The sequence below is a fragment of the Sceloporus undulatus genome, chromosome 2 (assembly GCF_019175285.1).
Source record: "Sceloporus undulatus isolate JIND9_A2432 ecotype Alabama chromosome 2, SceUnd_v1.1, whole genome shotgun sequence".
Lineage (NCBI taxonomy): Eukaryota > Metazoa > Chordata > Lepidosauria > Squamata > Phrynosomatidae > Sceloporus > Sceloporus undulatus.
This window is the reverse complement of record NC_056523.1, coordinates 309,352,974-309,366,055: the sequence shown is the minus strand read 5'-3', so window position 1 is coordinate 309,366,055 and position 13,082 is coordinate 309,352,974. Positions and strand designations below refer to the sequence as shown.

General features: G+C 41.9%; 1 protein-coding gene across 1 annotated transcript in view; it reads left to right on the top strand.

The window, feature by feature from the left end:
- NIPBL (NIPBL cohesin loading factor) overlaps positions 1–13,082 on the top strand; it is a 236,193-nt gene that overhangs the window by 176,418 nt on the left and 46,693 nt on the right. Inside the window, exons 20-24 of the mRNA XM_042451336.1 lie at positions 709–809; positions 1,578–1,716; positions 4,580–4,646; positions 8,717–8,865; positions 10,374–10,517. Coding sequence (XP_042307270.1) covers positions 709–809; positions 1,578–1,716; positions 4,580–4,646; positions 8,717–8,865; positions 10,374–10,517 — 600 coding nt within the window. The remainder of the gene's footprint in view (positions 1–708; positions 810–1,577; positions 1,717–4,579; positions 4,647–8,716; positions 8,866–10,373; positions 10,518–13,082) is intronic.

Genomic DNA, 13,082 nt, shown 5'->3' with positions numbered 1-13,082 from the left:
TTCTTTATTGCCAGGACACTCTCTCCTCCACAATGGGAGAAGCTTGACAGTCTAACCCATTTGTGTGCTTCGCAGAGACCACGAAGAAGAAAGACAGGTTGCTTACCTGTAACTAGTTCTTCGAGTGGTCGTCTGCAAATCCACACAAATCCCGCCCATCCTCCCCTCTGTCGTGTTCTTCTCTGTTCCTTGTCTGCTCTTACGGCGGACCTTTTTTGGAACTGAGAAAGGGTGGGAAGACCTCCTGCCTATATTGAGGGTGGGTGGAGCTACTGCCAAAAAGTCTTCCCTAGCGATTCCAGCAGGAAATGCTGTGCAAGCGCAGAATAACCCATTTGTGTGGATTTGCAGATGACCACTCGAAGAACTACAGTTACAGGTAAGCAACCTGTCCATGCAATCGATCCAGTTTGTGACATGCTCTAGAGTTTTTAGTTTATGGGAAAAGCAGGGGAACATTATCTGACCCCCCCCCCCAGCTATTTTAAAATAATGTGTTGGTAGTATCTTATGCAAGATCAGTTTTTAAATTTTCATTACATTTGCAATAATATGCTTCTGTTATCTAAAATCATATTTCTAAGCCGACAAGCACTCATTTGCTGGTAAGCATTATATTTTAAAGATACATCAAGTGTTTCTTTGTAGAACCTTTGCATTTGATACAGAAATATAAGTAATCACAAAGCTTTACTGACTTTTAAACAGGTGTTCTCAAGGTATGAAAAGCATAGGCAATTGATCCTAGAAGAAATTTTCACATCACTTGCAAGATTACCAACCAGCAAAAGGAGTTTGAGGAACTTCAGGTAATTTATGGCCCTAGATACTAATTTTAATGGTGACCTTTTCTTTATACTGAATATGTACTTGTGTGTGTATGTGCCTTTAGGTTGCTTGTCACTTATGGTGATCTCATGAATTTCATAGGGTTTTCTTAAACAAGGAATACTTAGAGGGTTTTTTCACCATTTCTTCCTCTGAAATATAGCCTACAATAGCTGGTATTATTTTTAATGTCTCCCATCCAAGTCCTGCCTAGCTTCCAAGATCAGCTGGGTTTTGGTGTGTTTTAAATGTTGTGCAACAACAACGAAAATCCTCATTCTCTGTTCAAATGGGGAGAACACACCTCTGTACTATATGCTCCAGCTGGGCAAATCTGACTTTAGATCCCTAATCCTCCATGAAATTCACAAGGTGATGTTGGGTCGATCACTACCTCATGGTATTTCTTGAGAAGGTAAAATGGAGGGAGTAATATATCCCTTATTTTAGAGGGAAGGGTAAGATGAAAATAATAATGCTGTTCAAAAATAATAGGTGAGAGATTTTGTGATTAAACAGTTGGAGTGTTCAGATTACTGTACATTATGATTTAGAATAAAGTGATGATTTCGGATCAAGTGTTGTCCCAGAAGTGTCTCAACTGTTCTGGGTTTTGCATTCTTTGGTATGAATGCAGCAACAGCCCTCTTCTTTTGCTTCCCAGATATGAGGTGTATTGTAATAATTGAAGCCAGTGGTATTTGCCTTTCATTTTTGTCAGTACTAAGTAACTTGATGTTTTTCAACAGATTGAACAGTAGTGATACTGATGGGGAGCCTATGTATATTCAGATGGTGACCGCATTGGTGCTACAGCTAATTCAATGTGTTGTGCATCTGCCATCAGGAGAGAAAGACTCTAATAATGAAGAAGAGTCAAATAAGAAGGTAAATTGTGCTTTGCATGAATTATGTATATTTAATATTAACTTTTAACATTATATACATTGATGTCAGAGGCATTTAACAAAGCCTCTGACAACAATGCTCCTTTTTAGAAGGGCTTTTTATGCCCACTTAGCTCTCTCTTTGCACTCATCATCTGTCTGGTTGGAATTTTTTTTATCAACATTGGCTTTGGGATACTGGTGAAGAAGACCTGAAGAAGAACAGACTTTTATATGTCAGGTTTTAGCAGTGTTTCTGAAGTAAGATAATGCAATAAGCAAAGCTTAAGCTAAGAAAGAGTATGATTCTACAGTAGCTGATTGTACTGTAGGTATGTGTGCCTGCCTACAACAGGCAAGATAAATTTTACATTTTCCAGACTCTGTTACTGGGCATATGTGAACGGGGGGGGGGGGGGGGACAGAAAAATGGGGAGCAGAAAAGCCTGCCTCACCAGCTACCCTCAACATGTAAAAAATCATCATCCTCATAATAGATCTAGAAGCTCGGACATGTTAAGAAAAGTGGAGTCTAGTAACAGAAAAAGTCATCCCTAGTTGCATTTTGGAACAGACTTTGAAGTGGTCTGTAAAAGGTTCAGCATCTTTTTGTCTACTGCAAGGTTTACCTGACCTGGTTATTTCATTTTACATGCACATTTTGTTTGTTGTGAATAAAGAGCTTGCTGAAATTGCTCTTTTTTGTGGTGTAGGAACCTACTCTATTCTTTCCATGTTATTTTTGCCTCTGGTACCATTTATTTAATTAAAAAGTAATGACCAGGAACACAACCACCCCACTAAGTAAAGTGTTCCTATGTTTAGCATATACAGTCAGCTGTCTACATTTGTTGGTTTAACATTGATTGATTATTTGCCACCTCCGCTGCTGCCCTATATAATTTTTAATATGGATTTATATGCCTATCCTCATGTTTGTAGTCTGTCTGTAAGTCTTGTGAGTCCTTCCTGGCCTGAGGTGGAGAAACAGAGGCCCAGTACAAACGAGCAGAAAGGGGTGGCAAGACACAGCCGCTTTCTGCCCCAGATTGGTGCCGCAGCAAATGCACGCCACGGCACCAATCTAGCCTCGGAGTACAAAAAGGAGCCGTTTTTTTCTGGCTCCTTTTTCTGCCTGCAAAGTGGCGCCATAGCCGCTACTGGGCGGCTTGATCATGCCCCTTTGGCACAGCACCATTTGGGTGCTGCGCCAAAGGGACGTCGTCATGGTGTGCACCATCTGAATGGTCATGCACCAAGATTGTGCCTGGGCAACGCAAGGAGGCTGTGAGCGTGGGGATGCTCAACCTTCACCTCGCCCGCAGGGCGGTGCTTTTTGCCCATCTGTATTAAGCCAAAGTCAGGCAGGAGCCACACTGTGGAGGACTCAATTCCACTACTGCCATGAAACAAGCTGTGGTTCGGTCAGCATCCCAGCTGACCAAAGCTCAGTGCTTCATGCTGTGCAATGGTAACCTATCACATTCAGTGTGACCAGACAGAATTCCTGTGCTGGGTGTTTTCCCATATCATCAATAATGCTGTCAATGGCCACGGCAAGGTGGCCAAGAAGAAGAGAAGGTGTGGGCCAAGGCTAATGCCAGGTCCAAACAGCCATCATCATCTCTGCCTGCCATGTGCCTCTACTCCCATTAGGTGGCCAAATAATAATAATAACAACAACAACAATTTTTATTTATATTTCCCTGCCTCTCCCTGTGGAGTGCAACCTGCCTGCTCTAATGGGGCTCCAGCTGCCATGCTTGCCCCTGGCTGGCTTAGTCATCTGCCCCAATGTCCACACTGAATTCAACTGCTCCTGGTTCCACTGGTACTAGGAGTAGAAGGAGGAGGAGGTAGTGGAGGTGGTGGGAATGGTTGGAGAAGGTGGCTGCAGCTGAGTGGAAGTCTCGAGTAGCACCAAGCATGTCTTCACACCAAGCAAGGTGTACATTGGACAGTGCCTCATGTTTGCTGCATGCCAGACAACAGGCAGCAATGATATGAGCTGGTGCATGAGATGAGACTTAGAAATCTCTTTTGAAAACGGTGTAGCACAGCAGCAGAGATGGTGTTAAATATAGTGTGTTAGATATGGTTTGGCAGACCTAAAGTTCAAGTTTTTCCATTTTTGTGGAGATCCCATGTGCCTAAACCTGCAAAAGTTGAGGATACAATGTATTCACATACTGCCTGTTTTTCTGCGGTATGGAATGCTGGGGGTCTATGAAGGGGGGCATAAAATCTGAAGAACAAGGAAAGGAAGAAGTGGTTGAGGATGTTTTTTGTGGGTTTCTCGGGCTATGTGGGCCATGTTCCAGAAAAGTTTCTTCTGACCTTTCACCAACATCTGGAAGAAACTTTTCTGGAACATGGCCACCATAGCCCGAAAAACCACCAAAAAAACTATGGTGCCAGCCATGAAGCCTTCGCATTTACATAGTTGAGGATGGTTAGAGAGGAGGTTTGAGGACAGTGATGAAGAGAGTGAATAAACAGAAAAGACAAAACGTAAAGGAGAATGAGTCGACATGTGGTCTAAGTCAGTTGCTAGTTTCAGTTAACAATAGACACATTGAATTCATGGTTTGGAAGTCAACATTTACCACAAATTCCATTACTTCATGGTTGCTCTAGTTGCGGTATTAGCTGTTAACTTTGATCATTATAAAGAACTGGAAGAATGAGGAACTGTGATAGTTTTATTATTGAAACCGTATTCGAGTTTACAAGTATTGTTTGTCTTCCTTAAACTCAAAAAATATTCAAATTTGCCTCTCCTTCGGAGTGGTTGAGAACTGTATGTGTTATGTATTCTCTTATAATGATAAAATATTATTGGTAAAACAATTTTCATCATTTAGGTGGATCAGGATGTCCTCATTACAAACTCAATGAAACAGCTATTGAGAACAGCACAGAATTCCTTCTATTTTTCTTAAGAAGGGAGTCAGACCAAATGATTCTGTGTTACAGTTTCATTTTATGTATAATTGTAATCAGTGTTCATTATAGGATCAGAGTTTGATCTGTAGAAACATTTAAGTTTTGTCCTTAACGTTTAGAGATGGGAATCTGTCCACATCAACATGGCATTTTTTTGAAATGTCAAATTCTTGTAAGAGTTTCTTTAAAAGTGATGTTGTGTACAAATCTTAACTGTTCACATAGGAACTTCTAAAAAGCATTAGGTTTGACCCATATATAGGAATCTATTCTCACAATCATAGCATCAGCAGGCTCAGAATAATAACACTAGCAATAGCAAGTACATGCTATAACTGCTTTCAGTGCACTAAACACACACTCCCTATATAATAATAATAATACATAATATAATAATAATAATAATATATAATAATATTATTATAGCAACCGCACAGGTACAACAGTAAAAATAAAGAATAATAAAATAAATACAATAAATAAAATAAATAAAAAATACAATAAAATAAAGAGAGCGAAGTGGAGAACATTCACAGTCAGGCCTGATGGAAGTTGGGCCTCTCTTTTCATTCCCTCCCAGGTCTGATGATGATGTCATGGGGGGGAGGGAGGGCTCTTCTCTTGAGGAACGGATTTTATTAATTAATTTTAATTAATTCTTCTCATAAATTTAAGAGAAGAATTGGTGGACAGAGTGACATAAGTCACAGTTAAATGGGGAGTAGAGTAGAACTAGGTAGGGAAGGCCTGCCGGAAGAGATCCGTCTTAAGCGCCTTCTTAAAGGGTGTAAGAGTAGAAAGTCACGGATCTCCTTGGCAGGTCATTCCATAGCTTCGGGAGCTGCGATGGAAAAAGGCCCTCTGGGTGACTGAAGTAGCCTAGATCTTATGGCTGAAGTAGATCTCCCCAAGGGACATAGAAGTGCGGGATGGACAGTATGGAAAGTAGTGATCTCTATAGTATTCTGGACCCAAGCCCATGTAGCCTTGAAGGTAATACCCAACACCTGTACCTTGCCCGGAAACTCATGGCAGCCATGAAGGGATTCAAAAGCTGTATATGTGATCGGTACGACGAGTACCTGTAATTAACCTGGCTGCCAATTTTGTACAAGTTGAAGTTTCTGAATTGGGCACAAGGGTAGCCCCATGTACAGTGCATTACAGAAGTCCAACCCAGAGGTGACCAAGCGCATGACAACGTTTCAAGGTCTCCCTGCTCCAGGAAGGGCGGCAGCTGGCATATCACACGAACGTGATAACAAGTGTCCTGACTGTCGCATCTTACTGAGCTGTCAGGTGAAGCGACGACGTCAAGGAGCACCCTAAGCTGCCAGACAGAGTCTTTAGGGGAAGTGTGGACCCCATCCAGAACTGGCTGACATAATTCCATACCTGGGCGTGGGTTTCCTATAACAAGTTCCTCGTCTACCTGGATTCAGCTTGAGTCGGTTTTCCCTCATCCAGTGCCATTACCGATCCAAGACAGGGCATTCAGAGGAGAGATGCCATCCTTAGTCCTGCTGTCAGTCCGAGACATAGAGATATATTTGGGTTTCATCAGCGTACTGATAACACCCCTCCCATGTCTCCGGTGATTTTTCCCAAGGCCTTCATCGATAAATGTTTAAACAGCATAGGAGACAATATTGCGCCCTGGGGTACACCAAATTTTATTCTCTTTTAGAAGAGCAACGTCTCTAGCGCCACCATCTGGATATGCCAGATAGGACGGACCGGAAACCACTGTAGAACAGTGCCTCTGATACCGACTCTCTCAGGCGTTCCAGAAGGATACCATGGTCGCTGGTATCGAGGCCGCGGAGAGGTTAAGCACCAGCAGGGTCACACTTCCCCTGTCGATCCTAGACGGAGATTCATCAACTAAGGCGCCCAAGGCGTCTCAACTCAGGTATCCTGCCCTGAATCCGGTTTGAATGGGCTCAGCAATAAAGCTTCATCCAAGACTGCCTGTAGTTGATTGGCGAACCGCCCTCTCGTCACTTGCTCAAGAATGCAACAACGCGGACTGGCCTTTAGTTATTTATCCAGGGGTCCAGGGATGGCTTTTTTTAGAGTGGTCTGACCACTGCTTCCTTAAGACAAGAAGGCCGTGTACCCTCCTGAGGATGCATTGATTTATTTTTCAGCATCCGCTTGACTATAACCCCCTGGACAGCCACCAGGATGGGCAAGGTCAAGGGAAATCGTTTTTTTTTCAGACTACTAAGGAGCTTGTCCATGTCCTCAGTATTACACGACTCGAAATTGATCCAGTCTAAACATGTAATGGCGGAGCGTTGGATGCTCTTCTCCATTGCTTCTGACCTTAAATTTGCCGCATTCAAAATCAGTCTCTGAGAGATTTTATCTGTGAAATAATCATTAAAAGCATTACAGTAAGCTATGGTTGACTCTAATAGAGGGTTCTGGGTGGGAGGCAGTTGTGTTAAACTCCTTACCACCCTGAACAGCTCGGCTGGACGAGATTTCACAGACGCGATAGATGCAGAGTAGAAAGATTTTTTGGCTGCATCTATTGCCATTTGATAGGACCTAAGAAAAGTCCTATGAAGTATCTTATCAGATATGAGTTGAGATTTCAGCCACCGCTTCTCTAGTCGTTGTCCAACCCGCTTCATTTGTTTAAACCCTAAGCGGTTTACAAAGTGTAAGCTAATTGCCCCCAACAATCCGGGTACTCCTTTTAGCGACCTTGGAAGGATACCAGCCTGAGTCAAGCTTGAGCCCTTTTGCTGGTATTGAACTTGCAACCTTATGGCTTGTGAGTGAGTGACTGCAGTACAGGCATTTAACCACTGCACCACCAGTGATGTAGTATTAAATGTAATATCCTTATTATCGTATCCTCTGAGGTGCTGGTCTGTAGCAGTGGGCACAAAGATTAGCACAGATGTTCTTGTACCAGCACAAAATGATGACTGCCTTTGCTTTCATCAGGAACTTCATCCCATGTGCCAGTACCTGTACAGAGAAGATGCCCTCTTTGAGGTTGTGCTATATCTATACAAAGAAGACCTTGACTGCTCAAATTGTAACATACTTGCAGCCAATTTCTCCTGATTGCTCCAGAAGTTGATCAGCATTGTAATTTCTGGACACACTGTAAAAAATTTTCTCAGAACATTGTTGAGGAAATGCACAATATACTGTCTGACAATTAATACTATTCAGTGCTTCCAATGCTTACTAAAGATGGAGTATCTCTTATCCAGAATTCCTAAATCCAGAATACTCCAAAATCTAAAATTGGCCTCATGGGTGGCTGAGATATTGACAGCTTTGCTTTTTCACTGTACATAAACTTTGTTTCATGCCCCAAAATATTTTAAATACAGTGTTACCCCAGGTTACGAAAATAATTCGTTCCGCCGCCGCTTTCGTAACCCGAAAGGCTTTGCAAGCCGAAACCCCATAGGCGCTAATGGGGAAACGCCGCGATTTGGTGCGAAAAAGCGCCGAAAAGCACCAAAATTTCTTTCGTAACCCGAAATAACCTTCGTAACCCGGAACAGTTTTTTTCAATTGGATTTTTTCGTAACCCGGAAATTTCGTAAGGCGGCGCATTCGTATCCCGGGGTAACACTGTATTGTGTATAAAATTACTTTCAGGCTATGTGTAAGATATATAAGAATCATAAATGAATTTGATGTTTCGACTTGGTTCCCATCTTCAAGATATCTTATTATGGGTATGCAAATATTCCAAAATCCAGAAAACTCAGAAAGGCAAACATTTCTGGTCCCAAGCATTTCAGATAAGGGATACCTAACCTGTACCAGTAATTTTGTCTTCTTCTTCAGACATTATACTTCCCCCCATGCTACAGTAATATTTTAGGTTAAAAGATATTCAGGAAAGATGTTCATAAGTATGCTCATTAAAAAAATCCTTTTGATTTTTTTTTTTGGGGGGGGGGGGTAAAATAGTAAAAAATATTTTGATATTTTGCAGTACTGGCTTTGGTTGAATTCTGTACTACAATGAAGCATATAGTACACATTTTCTTCAATACCTGTTTTTCTCTTTTCACTGTTACTTTTAAACAGATGTGGTAGCAAACAGGGTGAGGAGGATTATAGGCCACTCTTTGAGAACTTTGTTCAAGATCTCCTGTCCACAGTCAACAAACCAGAATGGCCGGCTGCAGAGTTGCTGCTTAGTTTACTGGGAAGACTACTGGTAAGACACCTGGATATTTTGAAACAACAGTTGTACTTCCCTTGTACTAATGTTTTTAATCATTTTTAATCATGAAAATATTGTTTTGGAACTCAGTCTGTATAGATGCATGTTCAGTATAACATTGGAGTGCTGGGGACATAGCCTAATTAAGATATCAATTATGTTAAGATGTTTGAAAACATGCTATTATTGTGCATCCTCTTTCCTCCACTTTCTGCCTGTGAAGTCAGCAATACTTATGTGTAAGAATTTGTTTCCACTATTAGTATTTATTTCTGGCATTTCTGTTCAGCCTCCCTTTAAAAATAATCAAGACAACTTACAATAATTAAAAAGTTAAATAGACAAAACAAATTTCAACAACTATAAAAGCAACAGTAATTAAAACCTTATTGAATGCAGCATCTGGGGGAAATGGACTGGCATAAAAACAAATTAGGAAGGAAACAAGTGGCATTGGTATGGGCCTACCTCTTTTGAAAACACTTGCTATAGTGCCCTCCACTGTAGAGGTTCTGAACATGGGCCTTAAAATGGAACTAATTCTCAGTTTTCTGAAGTAATTCACAATCTAATTTGATCAGCCTTTGGCAGCATGTATATTAGAGAAAGCTATGTCTTGCTCACTAAAAGAAGTCAGGAGCAGTGACATAATATTAAATCAATTATCATTCATTTTGGTAAATTATTTTAATAATATTTTAAATTCAGTTCCTTTATCATTCAGTTGTAAAAAAGCAGCATGACAAAAATAACCTATTATATTTTAAATCAGTTTGAATTATGTTTCAGCTTAAACGTTCTGGCACTCTCTAGATCTTATTCTCCTAATGTTTAGATTAAGGGTACGAATCATTCTTTACCATTGGTTTTGGTGGCTGGCGCTGCACGACTTGCAAGTCAGATCATTTGGGAGGGCCTCTTGATTTGCAGCCCTAATTTAGATCTGCTGATTTATGCAGGTAGCAAAGAAATGCTTGAGATGAAATGCATACACAAATATACAGACAAAAGTCTGGATCTTGATAGCAATTTTAGTATTATTTTCTAAGTAAAATAGAAATAGAAGTTTGGGGTGGAGCTTTTGAGAGAGGGATTGAGGCACTGAAGTAAAAGGTTTGTTCCTGAAGTGTGACAATTCTTAATGATAGATGTACATGTCAACAAGGAGTAATTCCTCCAAACAAGAGGTGCTGGTCATGACTGTGTATTATTAGTAATCTGCCCTCATATCTTTCATGCCTCTTAAACAAGATCACTGTATCCAGGTGGAGTATGGCAGGTGATATACATATTACTTGATACAAATATGTCCATTCACACTTCATGTATTTTAAGAACTTTTGCCTGCTTGAAACTTTTTGGGTGACCAAAGGATATAAATTATATATATTAGGGAGTATTTTCTCCATTCCCATAATATTTGAAAAAGACCAACAATATTTTCTGGTAAATATTGGAAGAGGCAAAGTTGCTGACAACTTTTTTTCTTTGTTTATTGTCAGGTTCATCAGTTTAGTAATAAATCTACAGAGATGGCTTTAAGAGTAGCCTCACTTGATTATCTAGGAACTGTGGCAGCACGACTGAGGAAGGATGCAGTCACTAGTAAAATGGATCAAGGATCTATAGCACGAATCTTAAAACAGGTTTGCATTAAGCTTTTGTTGATTGTTAAAATCTGTTGCTTAATTACTAGAATTCATTATTGATTAATTATTTGAGGTAAAATAATAACATGCAAAGTAAAAATAGAGCCAGTAGAAATGTGTGATGTGAGAGGTATGCATAATTTCCAATTATGCTGTATGCTGATCCTTACTATGACTCTGGAGGCCTACCTTAAAAACTGTTCATTCATTTGGACACCGAACTTCAAAGGCAGTGTCCCATATTGTTTCCCACTAGACTTCCTACATGAGGCAGATGTTCAACAGGGGCTTAGGTGATGAACACAGAGTTTCTAGGTAGTTTCCCATCAGCGGCATTCCTGCACTGGGTGTCATCTGGTGGTGGGCGACCAGGGGACAGACTGTTGCTGTGGAACTTCTGGTGGGTGGGACTTCCAGGATGGCATGCACTTCCTCTCCCCATGACATCCCCCATGGCTCCACTCTATCCCCTCCAAGCCCCTGGAGATGGAGCATGCAGTCTGTGGTGCGCGCGCAGGGGACAAAGCAGTGCACACATGGGGCATGGAGTGGCACATGCAGGACAGAACGTGCAGAGTGTGCCTGGGTGGGGAAGGAGCATGGGGATGGTGGAGAGCTGACTGGGTATCACCCCCCTCCCAGCGCACATACCCCTAACGATACTACTGCTTCCCAGTAACAACCCCTGCAATCTATTCCTTTACCACAAAAAACATTCTGAAAATTGGCTTTTTCTCAGGTCAAGCCTTGGGAGGCAACCATGAATATGGTTTATCTTTTTGTTGTTGCCTAGAAGAGACAAGGCTATGCTTTTAACCGAAACCAAAGCCATGCCCTTTGGCACCAACCCATGTCCTTTTCTTTTCTTGCCCAGGAGACTTCCTTTTATTGAGCTCCTGCTCCTTCACTACACTTTTACTTTAACCTTCTAGCTCTACTTTATTGCATAGTTTTCCCTTTTGTGCTCTCTCAATGGCACCTAGGAAGCAGCTCAAAGAAGAAAAACACTAAAGCAATAATTCCCAAACTCTGGTCTTCCATGTGTTTTGGGCTTCAGCTCCCAGAATTTCAGACCATTGGCCAAAATGGCTGAGACTTCTGGGAGCTGAAGTCCAAAACAGCTGGAGGGAAAGAGTTTGGGAATCACTGCACTAAAGAAACATAACATGTTTCTGTGGAAGACCAGTGAGCTGATCCAGCTCTTTCAAGTGTCTGTAATCTTGTTTCCCTCTGCCATCAAAAGATGCTGCCAGTACTGGTGCAAATGTAGTACCCCAATCCAAAGAAATCTACATTAGGTTAGAAGCAGAACTTGAATCAGAACCTTGCTTTAAGTATAAGTTAGCAGCCAGGACATTCCTCAAAAGTTATATTCCCAGTAGATTGAGCTCGCTGCCAGAGACTGGTGAAAAGGCCAGGTCATCAGGGGCCTTAACGTTGGTGTTTACCAGAGGATTTTTTGAGGAGGAAGACCACAGTCCAGTTTCAGTCATTGCTAAAGACTTCATAGTATGGACACTGAGGGATCTGCTGCTGTCACATGCAACTCTTGTGGGATGTTTATCTTCTTGCCTACAGAAGTGGAGAACTTCACATGCACAAAGTGCAAGTTGGTAGCACTCTTGGAGGTGAATGTATAGCAGCTGGAGTCCAAAATAGCTACACTTCAGCATATTAGGGAGAAAGAGGATTTCCTGAACACAACGGAACTAACGATCTTGGATGAGTACCACGCAGAGGACGTTGCTGGGGCAGAGGAGGTCACTTCACCTACACAGGAGGCAGACAGCTGGAGAAATGTCACACAGAGAAGTAGGCCAAGAAGGGATTGTTCTGGGAGCTTGCAGCTAGAGAATTGTTTCGAAGCTCTTTCCCTTATCAAGGAGGATGAGGAAGAGCAGCATGGACAGACTTCAGGAACAGAGCAGGGGAGCCTGAGAGTCCCACCAGAGGGAACAGCCGCTACTAAGCCTCAGAGGAGACGTGTGGTCATAGTGGGGGACTCCTTGCTGAGGGTCAAAAAAGCAGTGATTTGTAGGCCTGAAAGATGTCTCGAGAGGTGTGTTGTCTCCCAGGGGCAAAGATCCGTGATGTGACAGAGAGGGTGACAAGACTGGTCAAGCCTACTGACCAATACCCCTTCCTTTTGGTCCATGTGGAAACCAATGATACTGCAAGACACAGCTTGCATAACATCAGAAGGGATTATGAGGCTCTTGGTAGGAAGCTGAAAGAAATGAATTCACAAGTTGTCATCTCATCTCTTCTGCCAGTTGAAGGGCACGGTCCGGTAAGGGAGAGGAAAATAGCGGATGTGAACAACTGGCTCTGCAGAAGAGAACGATTTGGATTCTTCTATCATGGGCTGCGGTTCCATGAGGAAGGACTTTTTGCAACGGACGTGTTGCATCTCTACGCCAGTTGGAAGAAATGTTTTTGCCAACAGTCTCAAGAACTTGATGAGGAGGGCTTTAAACTGAGTTTCGTGGGGAGGGAGACAATATTAAGGAAGGCGAAAGGGATGGCGAAAATAGTCAAACTGACATAGAGGAAAAAAGTAAA